Source organism: Neopelma chrysocephalum, unplaced genomic scaffold (assembly GCF_003984885.1).
Source record: "Neopelma chrysocephalum unplaced genomic scaffold, ASM398488v2 Primary Assembly neopelma1_381, whole genome shotgun sequence".
Taxonomy (NCBI): Eukaryota; Metazoa; Chordata; class Aves; order Passeriformes; family Pipridae; genus Neopelma; species Neopelma chrysocephalum.
This window is the reverse complement of record NW_020898045.1, coordinates 122893-143564: the sequence shown is the minus strand read 5'-3', so window position 1 is coordinate 143564 and position 20672 is coordinate 122893. Positions and strand designations below refer to the sequence as shown.

General features: G+C 41.3%; 1 protein-coding gene across 1 annotated transcript; it reads left to right on the top strand.

Moving 5' to 3' along the window:
- Positions 1-1767: 1767 nt before the first annotated feature.
- On the top strand, positions 1768-19648 carry NAT10 (N-acetyltransferase 10). The gene is made up of 28 exons (XM_027706517.1): positions 1768-1959; positions 3147-3238; positions 3478-3649; positions 3917-4039; positions 4784-4845; positions 5084-5198; positions 6512-6619; positions 6763-6896; positions 7260-7353; positions 7706-7804; positions 8348-8484; positions 8939-9063; positions 9324-9474; positions 9902-9998; positions 10839-10955; positions 11058-11159; positions 11267-11341; positions 11527-11643; positions 11822-11955; positions 12960-13008; positions 13489-13582; positions 13672-13782; positions 14663-14835; positions 14944-15063; positions 15925-16023; positions 16408-16481; positions 17969-18052; positions 19176-19648. Exons 1-28 carry the CDS (start codon positions 1852-1854, stop codon positions 19273-19275), a joined length of 3066 nt encoding a protein of 1021 aa, XP_027562318.1. The 5' UTR covers positions 1768-1851; the 3' UTR covers positions 19276-19648.
- The last annotated feature ends 1024 nt before the right edge of the window (positions 19649-20672 follow it).

The following is a 20672-nucleotide window of genomic DNA, read 5'->3' as shown; positions in this document are numbered from 1 at the left end:
TTTAGCCTTAATGGAGGGAAGGAAATCTGTTTTCCAAAATCCACATCCTAAAGCCACTCTGAGCAGCACATAAGATAACTGTATTAGGAAAACTTCAGCCTAACTTCACATTTGGTTCTGAATTAAATTTATGGTTTGCTCTTGCTGCAGTTATTAATTTTAAAAGCCACGCTCTGTTTCCCCTCACTTTTTAATGTCCATAAAACAATGATGTGGGTGTAACTGGCTCAGTTCTCATTTCTATAAAATGTGTTCAAATAGTGGATCAAATTACACCTGGAATTTTGGTCTCAAGCTAAATTTTAGTCATTATCCATTAGACTTTTATTAAATGAAAATGTATTTTTTTTTTAAGCTCTCCAGTTTTAGAATAAATTTTAGCAATGCTTCTACCATATAAAATAAGTGTTCAGAGTTTTAGTTTCTTGTCAGGTTTAAATTTTCTGATGGCCTTAAACATACCTGTATATATGTCTTTGCAGTTCTTTAACTCAACGTTGGAAACCAATTGGTCCATGGCTTATGTAAACACTTGAAAAATAAATCTATTTAAATGTTTTATGTCCTTTCAAGCAAATATTTCGTTACCTATACCTTAAGGAATTGTCTTGCTACACTTCATTGGTGATTTTGTCTCAGTGACGGGGTCTATCTGGGTTCACTTAAAAAAAATACTATTCTCCAGCCTTTATTATTATTAATTCAGTAGTTTTATCATATTTTTGTTATATTTTAAAACAAATATCCCCAAAATACATCCAGTGGTATTAAACAAAATTTTCCTGTGATGTTACCTGGCTTTAAGTACTTCATTGTTCAAATGTTAAGTTAAAACCCAAATTTTGGCAGTATTAAAAGCTAAGAATAAATATATCTATGCAAATAGCTTGGCTCAACGTCAGTATTGAAAGGTCAGGAATAGTTTTACCGTCAGTTCGAGAATCAATGTCATGTTTCTGAAAACTCGCTGAAATTTCAAGTCAGGTTGATTGTTTTTTTCGTTGAAGCTCCACGGTTTTGCAACTTGGGATTTTATATAGAAAACTTTAAAACTAATGAGATGGTTTTATTAAACAGCAGAACTTAAGTGTTATAAGCTCTACCTATATTTATTGAGGAGCAAAATAACATTTTGGGGGATTTCATGGTTTGGTATCAGATAATTATGTATCCTAAAGGTTTGTTAGTTTCTGTATGTGTGTTTTGTTTTCTGTGGTCGTGTTTCCATGGGAAAACTGTGTCCAGGTGCCCTTTTATGTATAAATTTTTTTGTTTTCCTCTCTGCAGTCCCAAAGGCCACCCAGACTCAGTGTCTGGCTCACGTAAGACTGCAGTGGGTGGAAAAGAAATATCTTTATAAAATCAGAGGAACATGGTCTTTGGGGTTTGCAAGCAAGATTCCTGTAGAACAAGAAATTTAAAAAATAAAATGGGCGTTGCCATTGCGGCTGGAGTTTGGTTTCATCCCCTTTTTACAGCGAGTAACGCAAACCCCACCTAAATAAACCAAAACCAGCTGTGAGAGGTGAGGGCTGGTCCATGTCTGTGAGGGCTGTTGGGAGCCGGTTGGCCACAGGAGTGCGCGTAGTTCCAGTGTGTGTGCTTCCTCAACTCCGCTGCAACTATCCCGTGTGGAAAATTACCTTAAATTATTATTCTTTAAAAAAGAAATAGAGATGTTGGTGCAGGCGAACGGCGCGGGCAGCCCCAGGGTCCTCCCACGGCGCGCGGCGCCCGCGCTCTGCCGCACGTGACTTCCACGTGGTGCGTTGGGAGTGCCGGGAGCGGGACCCGGGATCGGGACCGGGATCGGGATCGGGAGCCGGGGAAGGCTCGGGGCGGCCCGCAGCCATGCAGCGCCGAAAGGTGGACAACCGCATCCGCGTACTCATCGAGAACGGCGTGGCCGAGCGACAGCGCAGCCTGTTCGTGGTGGTGGGAGACCGCGGCAAGGACCAGGTAACGCTGCCCCGGAGTTACTGGGAGGGTGGGGCGTGATACCGAACCGGGGGTTCCCTAATCCCCTGGCACAGGATTCTCCCTCCTGCAGCGGGGATTAAACCCGCCAGCGTCACGCGCGGGGGTTGGAAACGGGTTTTCGAGACCCTGCCCTTAGACATCGGTCTGAGAAAGCTCATGAGCATCCAGTAAAATCCAGGACAGGCAAATCGGATCTATTTATTTATTTATTTACCTGCTTTAAACTGGGGGAAGATATATTTAATTTTCCGGCCAACAGGAGCCAGGACAGGTTATTCATTTATTTGTTTGTTTGTTTATTCATGTATTTACTTTAAGCTGAGGGAAAGTATCTTTCATTTTCTGGCCGGCTGGAGCTTTCTTCCCTGTCTCAGCTCTGCCGTGAAACGCGATGGTTTTGGGCTCAAAACGTGCTTTTTGTACTCAATGGTCTTGCAGATGAACCCACTTGGTAGCGTTGTATGGAAGAAAGTAATTGCCAAACTCGCTTCATTTCGGAGACTAGGCTTGTGTTTTTCATGGGGGAGAGGGAAGAACAGCACGGCAAAACCGTGATGTTTTAGGATAAGTCAGGTCATAGAATCATAAAATTGTTCAGGCTGGAAAAGACCTCTAAGGTCACTGAGTCCAACCATTCCCTCAGCACTGCCATGCCCACCACCAACCCATGTCCCCAAGTGCCACATCCACGTGGCTTTTAAATCCCTCCAGGGGATTTGTAACTTAGTTATAAAAAACCTCGGAAAATAAGGAGTTGATCGGGTGGCAGTACAAGAAAATTGTTATTAATTTACTGGTGAGGTGGATGGGTAAGGTCTGTCAGGGCATATCCCAAGTCTGGTTGTGTTCAGTGTTTTCACTGAAATACTAAAATATTTTGTGGAAAATCCATTGTAAGATACAAATACTAGGAACTGTATTTAGCCTGGAATAATCTCCTTCTGTCAGAGCAGTTTTTAGCAGTTCTGCCAAAGAAGAGAGCTAAGGAAAACTGGGTATAAATCAATGTCATGCAGCCCTGGAGAAGGCGCAAGACACACGGGTCTGTGTGAAAAGGAAGGTCACCATCCTTCTATTTTGCACAGTAGAACACACAGGTATAAAATAAAATATGGACAGATATTTTGCTCTTTGATTTTGTTCAGGAGTGTTTCTGTTTCTGACAGGTCGTGATCCTGCATCACATGCTGTCCAAAGCCACGGTGAAGGCCAGGCCCTCTGTCCTGTGGTGTTACAAAAAGGAGTTGGGCTTCAGCAGGTAAGAGAAACCTCGTGTGCTTCCTTATCCAAAACTAAATTTGGCTTCCATAATACACTTGGCACTAGCACGTGGTACCTCTGGTTTCCTTCTGGAGCTCTAACTTTAATCTGTTGCCCTGGACCAATCTGTCCCTCACCTTTTTAACCTCAGTAATATTCAGGACTGGGCTCTGACTTCCAGTGAGACTTGAACTTAACCTTTTTCCAAGAAAACTTCTGTGTGATTTGGTCCTCCAGCCACAGGAAGAAGAGGATGAGGCAACTCCAGAAGAAGATTAAGAGTGGCACTTTAAACATAAAGGATGATGATCCCTTTGAGCTGTTCATAGCAGCCACAAACATTCGCTACTGTTACTACAATGAAACCCACAAGATTCTTGGGAACACCTTTGGCATGTGTGTCCTTCAGGTGAGGACTTCAACTTTGGACTCAAAAAGGACATTGCTCTGGTATTGATTAATTTAAATGTTGCAGGAATGGTATTTGTTGCTTTGTTACTCCAATTTTACAAGTTCTGTGAGGGTGAGGTGGCCTTGGTGGTAGAAGTTTTAACAGGACATTTGTTAATGCAAATGTCAAGTGTGAATTAAACTTAAATAATATTTTTAGGCTTTCTCTGCCTTCCAATAGGACTGATGAACTCCAGGCAACTTTGAAATGTTATTTATTCCCTAGGATTTTGAAGCCCTGACTCCAAACCTGTTGGCCAGAACTGTTGAAACAGTGGAAGGTGGTGGAATTGTGGTGATTCTCCTGAGAACAATGAACTCCCTGAAGCAGCTCTACACAATGACCATGGCACGTTCTGCGTGATGTGTCTGTTTTCTTTGCATTGTAATGATGCCAAGTGGTTGTTTATTGCTTTTATTATGGGCTCTGATCTCCCTTTATGGTCTTTCCTGTTCCTTCATCCACCTCTGACTGAATGTCTTATGCTCAGGGATTTCTGCCTTGAAATGCTGCTGGGAAGGAAGGAATTGCAAGGAAGAAACACCTGCCATTCACAAATGTAACTCTGTTCTTTAGTTCCACAATAGTTTTGCAAAGTATTTATTCTATCTGCCCACGTATTAGAAACTTAAGTTAAAAAAAATAGGTCTTCTGAGTGTTTTGTGACCTGTTGCTTGGTGACATCAGCTCCACAACTACTATGTATTTCTAGATAGGAATTATATTCACACTGAGTATACTTACACCTAGAGCAGGAGCTGTTTCTGTTAGTAAGCAGTGGGTGAATTAAAGTGATAGAATGTTGTTTCTTTACATCCCCAAGGTGTTTGATAAATTCTGACAGAGCTGACCTTTAAGTCAGGCCAGAATAAATAAAAGTATTGGCGGTAAAAGTACATTTTTAACAAGTATGTGGAAAATGTGGGTGTGTCACAGCAAACAGGAAATCAGGATTCTGTCTGGGGCGTGCTGTGGATGGAAAGGGAGGCTCTGATCCACAAGAGTGGAAAAGATGTGCCACAAGTCACAGTCTTGCAGATGTCACTGTCAGTGCTGTTCCTTCTCCAGAGGGATGTCTTCTCTCTGTTTCAGGATGTTCACTCTCGATACAGAACAGAGGCACACCAGGATGTGGTGGGAAGGTTTAATGAGAGGTGAGTTACTGAGAGTGGAAAGGGTCTGGGCTGTCTGGCCCAGAAAAGCACGAGGAGCATCATGTATTCCTAATAGGAAAGCATCCTATAGGTTTGCACTGGAACAGGGCTTTTTGGCTGCTTTGGTGAACCTGGAGCTCAGCTCTAAGTACCTGTTATTGCCTTTGTTTAGAAAAGAGTTTGAAATAACTACCAAAAAGTGGAGTTTTTACTGTGCTGCCTTTGCTTTCCTGCTCAGGTTCATCCTGTCTCTGGCCTCCTGCAAGAACTGCCTGGTGATTGATGACCAGCTGAACATCCTGCCCATCTCCAGTCACGTTGCAAACATCACTCCTGTCCCTCCACAGTCCCAGGTCAGTGAGGGATGTCACCCCTTCCCCTTGGGACAAATCAGTCTTGAGCTGGCCCACGATATGTTTAAGATTTAAAGAGGAAGAATTTTTCCTTTCACCCTGATTTATATCGAATATAATGGGCTTGCAGAGAGGAAGTAGAATGTTCTGCAAAAATGACACCTGGTGTGGGTGGAGCAGTGGGAGATATATTTTCTTTACCTCTTGTTTTTTTTATTGTCACAGCTTTTTTTTTTTTTTTGGTGCTTGCCCATATTTATTGATTTTTCTTGTGTTGCTGTTTTCCATGTGAGGTGAGGCTTAATTGTGATTGCTGTTTCAGAAGTACGTAGAAATTTCAGGCTGATGGACAGTTGGGATGAGACAAATAAAAAGACTTTTTGACAGTTGGAGAGTGTGAAAACACTTTGGAAATAAGTACATTACAAGCTTAGGACATGACTGGAAACTGGTAGTTTCAATTTCTGAATTTTGAATTTCTGAATCTTGGAAAACATTCCCAGAATATAATCCACACATACTTGCATTGTTGGAAGTGTATCCTTTTATCATTTTCAGGAGTAAAACTATAGTAAAATGGAACCAGTTTTAAACAGAAAACTTTTACCTTTTGAACTGTGTCGTGTGGCACAAGAAATACCAACGAGGGCTCTGTCAGAGATGTAAAAACATTTTAATAGGCCACTAATTTTAAAAAACAAAACAAAACAATTCTCCTTTATCGTTAGAACAATACTGACAGAAGCACAAATACTTATCTGTGGGATGGGTAAAGTAGTGCCTTTGGAATTTTGAGTGACAGTAAGGAAAATCAGAATTCATTCCCATCTAAAGTTGACTGTGTTTGTGTCCAGGTTTATTGTTTGGCTTTGAAAATCATGATAGTGGTTTGAAAAATGATCTATTGCTGCTGCAGTAGTTTTTCCCCCTACATGGCAATATGCACAAGTATAACAGAGATCATACAGTTTTGGTACAGCCTGAAGACTGAAAAGTTAATTAAATTCTTGAGAAATTTTTTGCTTGGTCTCTTCTTCTTAACATCTACTGAAAAATCCTTTCCTTTTTTCCTCCAAGCTTGGGGAAGCCAGGATACATCCCTCTGTGTAACCATTCTCCTGAAGATGCCTGAAAATTGAACTGTTAAATATCTGTCTGTCCATATAAATTTTTGTGTTTCTAGGGGTTACATTCTTCTTGTGGTAACATTTTCTTTCATATCTCTTTTCTTGCCTGACAGAAGACTTCACAAAGGTATAATTGTGCTGAAATGTCCTTTACTCATCCTGTTCTGGTCAATCCTGTGCTTGTAGGAAGACAGACTCCGGCCACAGGACTTGGAGCTGAGGGAGCTGAAGGAGAGTTTGCAGGACACCCAGCCTGTGGGGGTTCTGGTGGATGGCTGTAAAACCCTGGATCAGGTTGGTGTGGGGCTTAAATCCAAAATACTCTGTGCTTGACAGGTCACAGTAATGTGACAGTAATTGCCATTAATGCCAGTAAACCAGTTATGCAATTTAAACACAGCTGATTTCTGTTTGCTTTTATTTTTTCTAATCCTCAGGCAAAAGCAGTTCTGAAGTTTATTGAAGCCATTTCTGAGAAGACTCTCCGCAGCACTGTGGCTTTAACAGCAGCCAGGGGACGTGGCAAATCTGCTGCTTTGGGCCTGGCTATTGCTGGAGCAGTAGCTTTTGGGTGAGTGATCCCCCTTCAATCTCCCAGGCTTTATCTGTGTCCATTAATTAAAAAAAAATAAAGATGACAGGATCTGAATATATTTGTAATCTCCAGTCCTAAATCTCTCAGTTTTATTCCTCTATGTTTTGATTGCTGTGTACACTGTTGTTCAAGTTTTTATATTTTATAATAATAAGAAAATCACAGTCTTTAAAACTCAAAATAATCACACATAAATTGAGATAATTCTCTACAGAAATCTGCTTTATTTTGGTTATTAGGTAAAATCAACCTCTCAGATAAAGAAAACATCCTATTTAGTATCTGTATTTGAAATTTGTTGGAAAAATAGTTAAACTCTTGTTTTATTTTTCTCTGCAGTTACTCCAATATCTTTGTCACGTCTCCAAGCCCTGATAACCTTCACACTCTCTTTGAGTTCATATTTAAAGGCTTTGATGCACTGCAGTATCAGGTAAGGGGAACAGACTATTTTACAATACTTTCACAGTGTTCCTGTTTAGTAAGTTTTGCATCTCATCTGTGATTGTTTTACTTATATTTGCCACCAGCTTTTTTTGTAATGTTCTGCAAAAAAATGAATGATAGGGGAGTTATGTTTCCTTCTCTAAGTGGAGTAAATCAGTTTCTCTGAGAAGCAGTTGATAACATTAGTAAATAATTTCTCAATTCTCAGGCCTCTGAACCTTTTATAAGAGTTTTTAACTAGAATGTGAAAGAACAGTGTTCTCTTAGTGAGCTTATTTTGATGGTAATGGTAAATGATATTTTTCTTAGATCTTGGCTTTAACAGTGTTTTCTTTCAGGAACATCTGGACTATGAGATTGTTCAGTCTTTAAATCCAGAGTTTAACAAGGCAGTAGTCAGAGTGAATGTGTTCAAGGAGCACAGACAGACCATCCAGGTAACTGATCTCTTGCCTTTCTACTTTTTATTCCTAACTATTGATTTTTCCAGCGCTGTAATTGTTTTGATTTTAAGCATGTTCATTTTATGTGATTGTGTAACTGTCCTAAAGGATTTTGCTTTAAGGCAAAACCTTTGGGTGAGTGACTTTCACAAAATACCTTCTTTCTTTCTTTCTGGGAATAACTTGTAGATTACAAAGCTCCCTTGTGGGAGCTGAAATAAAAGCAAAGAAGGGTGAAAGGGACAGTGAAGGAAAAGCATATGTTTTTAGTGATTAGATTTCCTCTATTTTCATCATCTCTGCAGATAAATTTGTGTGGAAATGTGCTAAATAAATGACCCAGTCCTTACTAGGGTAACATAAACCCTGTCCTGACTGGGTTTTTTTCATGTCTCAGTCTCTGGCTTGGTGGCTGTGGGGAACAAGGACAACAAAACAGCTTTTCAGGGCTCCAGCTTTACCAACTCTGATGTTTCCCTAATTCCCAGAGAGGGAATGCTGCTGTTGGCAGTGACAGTGTCTTCTCTTTCTTTGCAGTACATACACCCTGCTGACTCCATGAAACTGGGGCAGGCTGAACTGGTGGTGATTGATGAAGCTGCTGCCATTCCTCTACCCCTGGTGAAAAATCTACTGGGCCCTTATCTGGTTTTCATGGCCTCTACAATCAACGGGTAAGGCTTGAGCAGCAACTTTGTTCCTGGGGAAGCAGTTGTGGCAGTGGATTATTATGTACAGTACTTGTTTTATTACATACAATTACATCAGGCCATGCTAATCTTGATTTGTCTTGGAAATACTCCTTAAAATAACGAGTCAGTACTTGCTGCTTCCACTGTGGACTTGCACTTCTGCTCTGCTACAAGCAGCAAATATATAAGCAGGATTCTGCTGTTAGAGAGGAAAGAAGGACATTTTCCTTCCACTTTGGCAAGGCTAATAAAGTACCAGGGTCCTGCACTCTCAAGAACGTCAAAAGGCAGCGATTCTCACAGATGGTTGGGGCCCTGACAGTCCCCAAAGCAGCACGTGGCTCTGGGTGGCAGCCTGGGTCCATGCTGGAGCTTCCCTGTGAATCAGGATTGCTCTTTGGTTCTTTGCTTCAGAATTTTGTGTCCTGCTTTCCAGGTATGAGGGCACAGGTCGCTCTCTGTCGCTGAAGCTCATCCAGCAGCTTCGCCAGCAGAGTGCCCAGACCCAGGTGACCATGACAGCAGAGAACAAATCCACAGCCACGGCCAAGCTCACCTCAGGTAGGACAGTTGTGGGCTGTGCCGTGTGGCCCTGTGGGTATCCTGTGTATCCATGTGCTTTGCAGCTGGAAGAAAGCAGAAAATACAGGAACTCTCCTCTGTTTTTCCCCTCATGATTTTCAGATGAAAAGCTTTCAAGAGATGAAAGCTACATGATTAATAATTTTCTAATTGGGAGCCCTTCAAAGGACACGGATCCTACTGGATTCTTTGCCAGCTGTAACTTCCAACACTACATGTTCTCTGCCATCTGTTTGCAGCTCGTACCTTACACGAGGTCTCCCTCCACGAGTCCATCAGATACGCCCCTGGGGACCCGGTTGAGAAGTGGCTCAATGACCTGCTGTGTTTGGACTGTCTCAACATCACCAGGATCATCTCTGGCTGCCCACTGCCCGAGACGTGTGACCTGTATCCTTATTCAGATGTTGTGCCCTGACCAAAATATATTGCTTTCTGGTGAAGGAGGCTTTTTTAAGCTCATTAATAGTTGATTCTCTGGCTAATGTGATCATTTTAGCATATCATTTTTTTATTAAGACCACACTTCTGGAGTTAAGCTCTTATCACTGCCTTATGGCACCGATGGTGTGTATTTTACCAGGACATTACCCAACTCCAGTTTTACTCCAGAGACAATCCTAAGAAAGGGTTGCATGAAGGGAAGTCCTAATTGGAGTTATAAAAACTTTGGCTTTACAGATGAGGGGTGTGAAGGCTACAAACACATTCTTGTAGATAAAAAGCACAGGCCAGCACGTAGCCCCGATATTGAAAATAAACCGAGAAGCTTTTTCCCTGTTCCCAAGGAGGTTGTTTCCTTAACCCCCGTGCTTAGATACTACGTAAATAGAGACACACTCTTCTGTTACCACAGAGCATCAGAAGTTTTTCTGCAGAGACTGATGGCCCTCTATGTGGCTTCGCACTACAAGGTAGAGTTTGTGCTGCTTCTGTCAAAATTTCAGCTGATGAGTTTTGTGGGAGGAGTGCTTGTTATGCCAACCTAATTGAATTGTTCTCATTGAGATTTCTGAACAGCTTCTGTTGCTTCTTGCTGTATCCTTTCTCCTGGTCTTGGCTGAACATACTGGATTTACTGGAATATTTTTGTCTTGAGAAGTTCTGGAGGCTAAATTCTAGAAGCTTGTCAGTGATGAACCTCTTTTACAGTTCTCTTTACTGTGTTCTAGGAGCCTCAAGTTAACCAAAAGAGTAGCACCACTGTACTACTGAAAAGAGGAATAATGCATCTCAAGGTTTCAAGACCATGGGTGACTAGTAAATGTGAGGGGTGAAGCCCATAAGTGCTGAAGTACTGAGTATTAAAAATCTGAGGCTTAAAACAAAAATTAAGATTTGGTAATTAAAGAGGCAAGGAGCTGTATAAAAAAAGAAAATTCAGTTTCATACATATTAGAGCAAGAGGTTTCACTTGAGAAAAGCAGATGCTGTCTGGTAGTGTGACAGCCAGGAGCTGGCCTGGGATCTTCTCCATCCATCAGCATTGTACTACTTCCAAGTTACTTAATATTCCTAAATTCAGAAAACAGAAGATTGTTTAGAAGTCAGCTGCTAGCATTACACTGGACTTTGAAGCCCTTCTCATGGAATAAGCATTTGGACAATGCTCTCAGGCACATGATGTGATTCTTGGGGTTGTCCTGTGCGGGACCAGGAGCTGGACTCGATGATCCTTGTGAGTCCCTTCCAACTCAGGATAGTCAATGATTCTCTGAATATTTTTTCAACTCTCTGATATCTTTACCCACCAGAATTCGCCCAATGACCTCCAGATGCTCTCTGATGCACCTGCCCACCATCTTTTTTGCCTTTTGCCACCCGTTCCACCAACCCAGAATTCACTACCAGAAGTACTTGCTGTTGTTCAGGTGAGAGAGCATCTGAGTATAAACTTGGATTCTGATGTAGTTGAGTGGCTCTAGGAGAAGACATTTTTTCCTCTGTTAATTGGTTTTTGCCTTCCCTGGCAGGTGTGCTTGGAGGGAGAGATCTCCCGCCAGTCTATCATGAACAGCCTCTCGAGGGGAAAGAAAGCCTCTGGTGATCTTATTCCCTGGACCATTTCAGAGCAGGTGAGTAATTTGACTGTGTCCTCACCCCAAATATACTTTCAGCACTATTTCTTATTCCCAGAGTACCCATCTGTGTTCTTTAAACTGACTTTTTTGTCTTTGTGTAGTTCCAAGATCCGGATTTCGGGGGCCTCTCCGGCGGGCGCGTTGTTCGCATTGCGGTTCACCCGGATTATCAGGGGGTAAAGTACTTTTCTGACATGTCCTTTTCCATGGAGCTGCTTAACAGCAAAAAATAAAATACATTTTGCAGTGACTGAGTGTTGTCTGCACTGATTGTTAATGGGTTTTAAGGGGAGAATGTTGCTCTGTCTTAAAAACTAGAGCCATGTTTTTGCTTACGTTGTTGTTTGTTCCTGCTCCACAGATGGGCTATGGCAGCAGAGCTCTGACCTTGCTGCAGATGTACTATGAAGGCAAATTCCCATGTTTGGAAGAAGAAACAATTCAAAAGCCTAAAGAAATTGCAACTGTAAGCAGTGAGGTATGGAACTTAGTACATTTTTTGTTTTCTGTCGTGCTAAGGTGTGTAGTTTTCACTGTAAGTCTCCATAATGATTCCTCTCTGTAAGGAGGAAATTTAATTTTTATACAGAATAAGAGCTTTAATTTGCAGGTTTCTGTGAGGATTGCTGCTAACCTACTTCCACTTTCTTTTTCAGACTGTTGGTTTGTTAGAAGAGGTTGTGACACCTCGCAAAGATTTGCCTCCTTTGCTTCTCAAACTGAGTGAGAGACAAGCTGAGAACCTGGACTATCTCGGGGTGTCTTATGGCCTAACACCAAGATTGCTTAAGTAAGACTTTATTCTATTTCTCAATTACATCCAATGCAAAAATACAACTGTGTAAATTATACAAATACAATAATGTATATTATATAGATGCAGATGCTTTAGCCCTTGGATATTCTCTTTACCTCAGTTTCTGAAACTGGAACAGCTCCAAGCCAGCTTCTCCTGTAAGACCTTTCTGTGATGTACAGTAGGACTGATCCTAAGTGCATCATTCCGGGTAGTTTTTCCTCACACTCCTTCTGAGGGCAAACCCATTTCCATCTTGGTTGCCTCTGTGACCCTTCTAAACAGATAATGAGCTTTAACTGCTCAATTTTTCCAGGCTATAGAAGTAAGAACAGCCTGTAATAAGCAGAGAGAAGTTAAACACTAATTCCTGTGACCTGCTGACTTCAAAGTTAGTTGTTTGTTTCCTGACTGATATAAATACTTTTCACCAGCAACTGCAGCTGCTTCTTGCTTTTCTTACCATGGAGGAGCTGAGTTACTGCAGCAGTAAATAATTTATTAATGTTTCTCAGGTTTTAGCTCCATCTTACCACATAGTTTTATATAAAATGCCTTAGGAGTTTGGTAGATGTTAAGTGTGTCATTAAAGTCTCCCTTCTCGTTGATTAGGCTTTGAAATATCAAACATTAAAGAACATCCTTTCTTAAGAAAATTTTTACATATTCCACATTTTGCAACAGTATTATTGGTCCAAACCCCATCTGCCTGTTTTTAAAGGAGGCCCTGGCAGCATGTGAAATACAATAACTGATATCATGTCTGTCTTTAAAAGTTTGTTGATTTTTTTGGTATTCCAGTCATCATTTTTCACTCCTTTGAGGTAGAACCTCGGTTTGATGGTTGTTACTGCTTTCAGTGTTCATTTTCACTAGTTGGTGGGGTGTTTCAGAGACTCACCAGTTGTCCTTGTACAGTGGATAAATTGCATTTAACCACAAGTATTACTGTACAATCAACAGATCTATAATTCTCAGAGTGTTTCCTCTTTTCCCAGGTTTTGGAAACGTGCAGGATTTGTGCCAGTTTATTTGAGGCAGACACCAGTAAGTACCACACTGTTTCTGAGTGAAAATCCAACCCTACTGAAGTCCCTGGGCATCTTTCCATTACCTTCTGTGAGATGTGATTGGGGCAGGAATGTTTTCTGAGGCTACTTTTAGGGTTTGGTTTATGTTCATTTTTGTTCTTTAGGCCTATCTAGTTAACTAAAGGAGTAAAGTTTTTAGGATTGTGAATGTGGGACTCTTAAGAAGTTTTCACTTTAAAATTCAGAGCAGAGGTGCAGCTTTTTAATTATTAATTAAAATTATTGTGGGTTATTGGTAAAATAACTGAGATTTACCAAATTCTAGCAGTTCATAGGTTTTCCATTAGATAGTGGTGATCAGTAGCAGTTGATATGTTTGTTGCTGTTGCTGATTAAGAAGATATTTGCCTTCCTCAGCTGAGCACAGAGTGCAAAAGGTTCATGGGGATGGTGGGAAATACATCATAGAATCATAGAATGGTATCTTATTTATTAGAATGACCTGACTGGGGAGCATTCCTGCATCATGCTGAAGATGCTGAATGAAGAGGACTCTGAACAGGAGCCTTGGCTTACTGCCTTCTGGAAAGGTAACTTTGACCTAACTCCAGAAGAATTCTCTGGGATACTTATCCTAGAGGTCCACAGAGGTAATTTATTGTATCATCCTGTCCTGTAGATTTTAGGAGGCGGTTCCTTTCCCTGCTTTCCTACCAGTTCAGCACATTCTCTCCCTCGTTGGCATTGAATATTCTGCAGAACAAAAATATCAAACAGCAGCCACAACCACGTGAGTACCCTGGGTCACAGTGTTCCTATGATCCGGAAAAATGCTTCTGTTTCTATTTAAAAGCTAAACCAACATTTTCTGCCACTGAAAACAGGTAGTGATGGGCTTTTTCTGGTTTTTTTGTGGGGTGTTTTTTTCCCCCTTGCATTTTTTGATCTAAGTAAGATTAAATTAGAGGGCTCCTGACTGTGACAGCTAAATGCATGACAGAGCACAGATGGAGACTGACACCTGCTAGATCCAGTGTGGAACTAAAACAGAAGCCTTGAATAGCAGCAGGCAGAGCAACTTGCTTCTTAGGAAGAGCACTGTCATCAGGAATTTGGCAATTGGAATGTGATCCTCTTTCCAGAAGCAAGCACTATAACAAAAGGGGCCAGACAAGGTACTTCTAACACCCACTTCTGGCTTAAAAGCAAGTTGCTGCTTTCTCAATATCCTTAACAGAGGAGAGAACTTGGTAATCTGTTTCTTGTGGTTTTAGTTGTCTCTTTGGTGAGAGAGTTTTGGTTGCTGCTACAAGGGAACCAGCAAAACCAGTGTACGTAGTTAAAGACTGGGCAAACTGTGTTTCTCAACCTTCCCTGTTTTCAGTCTCTGGCATATTTAAGTTGAAATAACTGTCTGTTTTGACAGTTGCAATGTTTTTCATATGGGTGTATGTCTACCTGAAAAGACTTGGATTAACCAAGCCAGCCTGGGTAGCAGTGTTACTGAATTCTGAATTGTGTTGGGAAGGGAACCTGTGGGGTGGCTTTTGGCCTTTCTCAATAATAGGAAAAATAAAGTGTTAATCACTGAGATCCTGGGTAGCTCTGAAGAACAGTCTGGGTTGTGTTTTTATGTAACACCTGTGCTGTGTTTTTGCTGTGCCCCTCAGCCATCAGCCGTGCTGAGCTGGAATCGGTTTTCATCCCCTACGACCTGAAGAGGTTGGAGATGTACTCCCGCAACATGGTGGACTATCACCTCATCATGGACATGGTTCCTACCATTGCCAGGATGTTTTTCCTCAACCAGCTGGGGGATATCTCCCTCTCTGCTGCACAGTCGGTGGGTATGGCTGGAACAGAGCCAGGACTTGAGAAAACACAGGGACTGTAGTGGGGAATGTGTGTTTGTATTTGCTCTGAAAGCTTCTATAACATGTCATTTCCTTAGGCCCTTTTTCTAGGGATTGGCCTCCAGCATAAATCTCTGGACCAGCTGGAAAAGGAGGTGGAACTGCCCAGCAGTCAGTTGATGGGCCTCTTCAACAGGATCATCCGCAAAGTAGTCCAGGTACAGCTTTGATTTGGTTTTATTGGACCACAGTGGAATTCCAAGACTAACAGAAAGTATGGCACTAATGGAAAGCTGAATCAGAACTGTGCATCTTAAACAAGTCCCCAGTAATTGACTGTACACTTCTTTGTAAGATGGGAGAATCCCAGTAGAAAAAGCAGGTATTTGTAGCCTTGATTTATAAATCCAAACTCCCTTGGCAGGGGGCTTGGAACTAGATGATCCTTAAGGTCCCTTCCAACCCAAACCATTCCTTGATTGTATATAGTGTTTTCCCAAATAACAGTGCTTGTCTTGTGGTTTTGAATGTTGAAATGTTCTGACAAAAGTGCTGAGCATAAAATCCATGTTGCCAGCTGAGCCTGAGCTGTTTGTTTACCACTGTTCACTGCACTGGTGGCATCTCAACTTTTCTTGGAAAAAATTGTTTTCCAGTGTTATGCGGAGGTAGACTTGAAGTCCAGTGAAACAACTGGAAAGTTTTGGATGTGGTTTTCTGGTTTTCTTTCTCTCTAAGGTTCAAGATACAGTAGCAAAGCTTTCTGCAGCCTGACATTTGTCATTGTAGAGGTGATAAATGATGCTTAATAAACTATGAGTTCTCTACATTTATGTGAGTGACATTGAGTGCTGACTGATTGTAGATTGATGCTTTTTATAAAAGCTGTATATAATCCTGCCCTCGGGAAGCAGCCTTGGGCTTTTTATTTCAGTAGGATGGAAAAACAACTGCCTGATTGTATTTGCAAAGTTAGAAGAGTTTCATGGGGACAGACAGCATTTCTTTTTTATTTTAAAGCAATAACCCTAAAGAAACATCAGCAGGTCTTTACATGTGTTGGGTCACTTCATTTTCAGCTGTTCAACACAGTCCAGGAAAAAGCTGTGGAGGAGCAAATGGCAGCAACAAAGGATGTTGTAATGGAGCCAACGCTGAAATCTTTAAATGATGATTTGGTAATTACAAACTTTCTTCTTGATACATATGTAAACACTTCATGAAGTTCCCTCGAGTGCAGAAGCATGGTAGTCTAAATTTTCTTGGATGGAAAGAATTCCACATCCTGTCTGTCATTTCCTGGTAGCTAAAACCTGACAGATTTCCATTATGTGCTTGTAGAGTCGTGCTTTGTTAAGCTACAATGTGGATTTTTCACAGAAAATTACAATTATATGTAAAGAAATAATGTAAAAGTGCAATTATATAACAGAGAGAAGCTTTTCAGGATCATCTAGTGTTTGTTTATAAGGGATATATTCCTTTTTCAGTGGGAAAGGGATTTTCCTCCCATTGCTATTGCACTTAGGACTTATTGCATCTACTGTGCTGTCCTGTTGTAGGAGGAAGCTGCAAAGGAATTCCAAGAAAAACACAAGCAAGAAGTGATGAAGCTGAAGGAAATGGACCTTACACAGTAAGAATTCATCTGTATGAGTCCCTGATATCCAATTGGATGCCAGGACACTAGTGTGTCTTGCTGGGATTTGTGCACAAGGCTGTAGTTGCAAACCATCAATAAATGAGAATTAGCAGTGGGTAAGACAATCCTACCTGGGTGACATAAGAATATGCTGCTCTGCTGAGGAAAACTTTTGGGGTCTTGTGTGCCCGTGTCACTTAAATGATAAATTATTCATGGCAGTAGCTTTTACTCTGTGTCAGCCTTGATCTTGATCTTATGTTCTACGTATAAAAGTTATTTAGTTGTAAAATATGGACTGATAAAACAAGCTGCCTGGCTGTGGACTGTTTCTAATTTTACAGTTTCCTGTGCTCCTAGAAATAGTCATTATTTTCCTCAAACCAGGATACCCAGATCCTGGTGGCTGCTCTCCTGTGTATGCCACTCCAGTGAAAATAGTACCTGGCTAATTTTAATATTCTCTTCTTTAACAAAAACAACAAAACCAAACTAAAACCAAAAACCCCAAAACAAACAAACCAACCTCCCCCTCCCCAAACTAAAACCAACCAGAGCTTCTTTTACTCCATGTGTCACCAGATTTCTCTCTTTCTGGACCAAGTGGAGTTACATATGCCACTGATTCTCTCCCTTCTCTCTCTCCTCCCACTTTTTGTCTTCTAAATCCTGTTTACTGACATCCCAGGAGAGTTGTCTGTTTTGGTTTTAGATTGATCTCTGTTAGGAGAAAAGGAATAAAAAGATTCTTTGAATCTTCGTTTGTCTTGTTTGAAGAAAGGATAAGAATGGAAGCGATTTGAAGTGACTTGCAAGTCAGTCACACAAGGAAAATAATATAACCAGAATGTTTTAAAAGTTTAAATTCCATTTTTAGCAGTCTTACATACCTATTTGTCATTTTGGACCATGTTCCTCTTTTTTTTTTCTCACCCAGAAATAGATTTCTGTTCTCATCCATGAGAAGAGATAGACAAAAATCTATTCTGAACACTTTTCAATACAGGTTATAGAAAACCTAATAGAAGAGACAGAGCTGTTTGATTTGAAAAGGCTTTGTCCAGCATTGTTCAGCCTTGTATGAACAAAGCCTCCTCTATTCTAAATCTCCAAGAATTTGAGATGGAGAGCACCCACTCCATGTTGCTCCGTGATTGCTTTGCCTGGTTAAATCTCTGTGTAATTTCCAGGGTACTTGAACACCCAGACAAGGGCCACAGAACATGAGCTCAATTGCATGGCAATTGTTTTTATTTCTCTTTTCAAAAGAAAAGCTGTAGGTCTTCAGTTTTTCCCAGATTGATCCAGACAAACTGTACCACACAGGCATTGCCAGCCTGGCTTGGTGTGTGTTTCCCAGTTCTGATCTGGTTGGGTGGCTTTGTTTGCAGAGCTGTGTGTGCCTGATGACAGAATCACCTTATTTTTTTCACTTTGTGCTAACAATTTGACTTGAATTTTCCTTTACCTTTCCCTCTTAGATACATTATCCGGGGGGATGATGAAGAATGGAACGAGGTGCTGAGCAAAGCAGGACAAAACGCTTCCGTCGTCAGCGTAAAAAGGTTAAGGAAGTTGAACTAACCCCCAGAGACCTCTCTGGTCTTTCCTGCTGCCTTCATTATAACATTTCCCAAAAGAGTGAAGCCTAAGAGTTAAATGCAGATAAATTGATCTTGGTATCCTTGAAAGATTCCCAGTTTTCCTGGAGAAATTAGGGTGTGAGCACCTGCGAGCTCTAGTACCCAGTGGTTTTGTGTTGCTCTTAGTCCTCTCTTCATGTAACTTGTTTGCTAATTCTGACTTTTTTTCTGATGATCTGGTTAAGTCTTGATCCTGATGATACTCAGAACTTGCTCCTGTTTCTCCCTTGGGTTACTCTTTCCACCTGACTGTCCTATTTGCTTTGGGAACTAACGCTGGGTGCGAGCCTGTGGAGGTGCTGCCGGAGAAAATGCAAATTCTGGAAAGAATAATTCTTTCAATTGTGAGCTTAAGCCTGCAAAATGTCTGCATTTCTGCAATTCCTTCCTTTTCATCCATCTTCTTTCTTCTGCCTTGCCCAGCACGGAGTCTTTCCTCATTTTTTTCCTTGGGGATTTATAGTTGAGACTTGCCTGTTTGCTTATTTCCCCTTCTGGGGTGCCTGACAGCTCAAGTAATTATGTGATCTCAATTCCACCTTCTCTTGGTTGTTTGTTTTTTTTTTTTCATGAATGCTGGAAGCTGTGAGTTTCCAGAAGCCTTCCAGGAATGAGAGAGTCTTGCCAGTGCTTATAAAGATCAGAGCTCTGTCCCCTTTGCTCTAATCAGAATCCAGTGCAGGAACTAAATTGTATGCTTAAAACCATCAGTGGTAATTTGTTTTCTGGGCACTCTACATTCTAGATGCCTGACTTGAATTGCCTTTAGGACAACACTGCTTGAAAAGCAATGACAAGAGCTAAAAATCGATATCATTTGGGATTCAGTTTGGGTTAGAGGCTCTGACGACACTAGAAAATCTTAAGTCAGGCTCTTGGTTGTGATTTTTCTAGCACCGAGTTTAAATGACCCAAGAAATTGGATGTATTTTCTCCCAACCACGTTTCTGTGTTAGACCCTCATCCCCCTTTTACAAAAAAAAAGTTTCCCAGCTGAAATACAGTCTAGTGTATTTTTAACAGCAATTTTGTTTCTGCTTCCCAGTGAGAAGAAAAGAAAATTAGAAACAGCGAGAGGACCCAAGCAACTGAAGAAATTTAAGAAGACTAAAGATCTAAAGCAGAAGAGGAAGAAATTACTTTAAAGCCAAGCAATGAACTTGAATTGTGTGTACTTAAGAAGTACTGTTTTCCCTTAAATCAACAGACTTACTTTCTTTTGGAGGATGAGAGCTGGAGAGAAGAAAAAGCCTTAAGAGACATTTTAAAAGTGTTTTTATTATTGGAAGAACAGTGACACTGCCAGGAGGTACTGTATGAAAATTTTTTTTATCAAGTGTGACTGCAGAGTGTGAGCAGGGCACTGCAGCACACTGGGATCTTATGAAGGTGCTTTAGCAGCTCCAGAGTTCCCATTCCAAGAGGGCAGCTCAATCTGTAAACTTCCTGCATCTTCCTGGTTCTGTGCTTTCTTAAAAAAGAGCTTGGACAACAAAGGATAAAGATCTGTTACCCTTGGTATGTGACTGTGCCATTAGCATTGCAGATATTTGATATTTGCAGCTGCCAGTTCAGTGGTACTCTTATTCCTTTGGAGCTTGATGGGGGTTTGATGTATTTTTATTTGGGGCTGGCTGAGCACTGAGCACTGACTTCTGTCTCCCTGCTGTCCCAGAGCTGCTGCTTGGCTTTGGTAGAAAGTTTTGTGTCAGGTTGCCAGGAAACACTAACACCTGGTTGTGTTGATCTCTTTGGCTTCAGGGACCAGTTGAACTGGGCTCCCAGCTCTGCTTGTCTGGTCCTTGCTTTGCAATGAATATGTTACCAGTCTGGAACTGGGATTTCTGGAGTACCCTGGGTCTGCTGCCTGTCAGGCTTCAAACCCAGGGCAAACCTTTGCCATAGGATGTCCTTGTCCCAAACCTGCTGTATTCCCTTGATGTTTCCTTCATGCTGTAAAGGCTTGGAACAGAATTACCTAGAGCTGATACACAGCTTTGTTCTACTTAGTCACAGGTAGCAGCTGCATTAAATTTACTTCAATACCTTTAATACCTTTACTTTTTTTTAGGATCTCACAGCTCCTTTAGGGTTTTGCAAACCCTAAAGAAACAGTTTCTTACTAGGTAAAGGCAATATTTCTTCTCCAGGAGGCTGATTTGTGTTAAAAATGTATTAAACATGGATCTTGCACAACACAAACCTGTGGTTTACAAGCTGTTGGGTGTGAGTTGGTGACAGTGGAAAAGCTGAGCCCTGAGCAGGGAGATCTGCAGCTGTAGCCCATAAAGGCTTGTTGGGGGGCTCTTATCACCCAGCTGTATGAAGAGCAGCACTGGCAGCCCTTAACCAGTTCTCAAGAACTTGTGAAAGGAGCAGACATGGAAGGCAAGAAGTCTGAGGCTCTTCAGAGCTGCCCAGGAAGTCCTTGGAAGAAAAGGTAGGTGCAAATTCTCTCTAGTTTTGCTGTTGTTATTGTTAAAAATAATATAAGTGGTGGCCTTGCTGTGGACTATTTGTAATTTTACAGTGAAGAACTGCA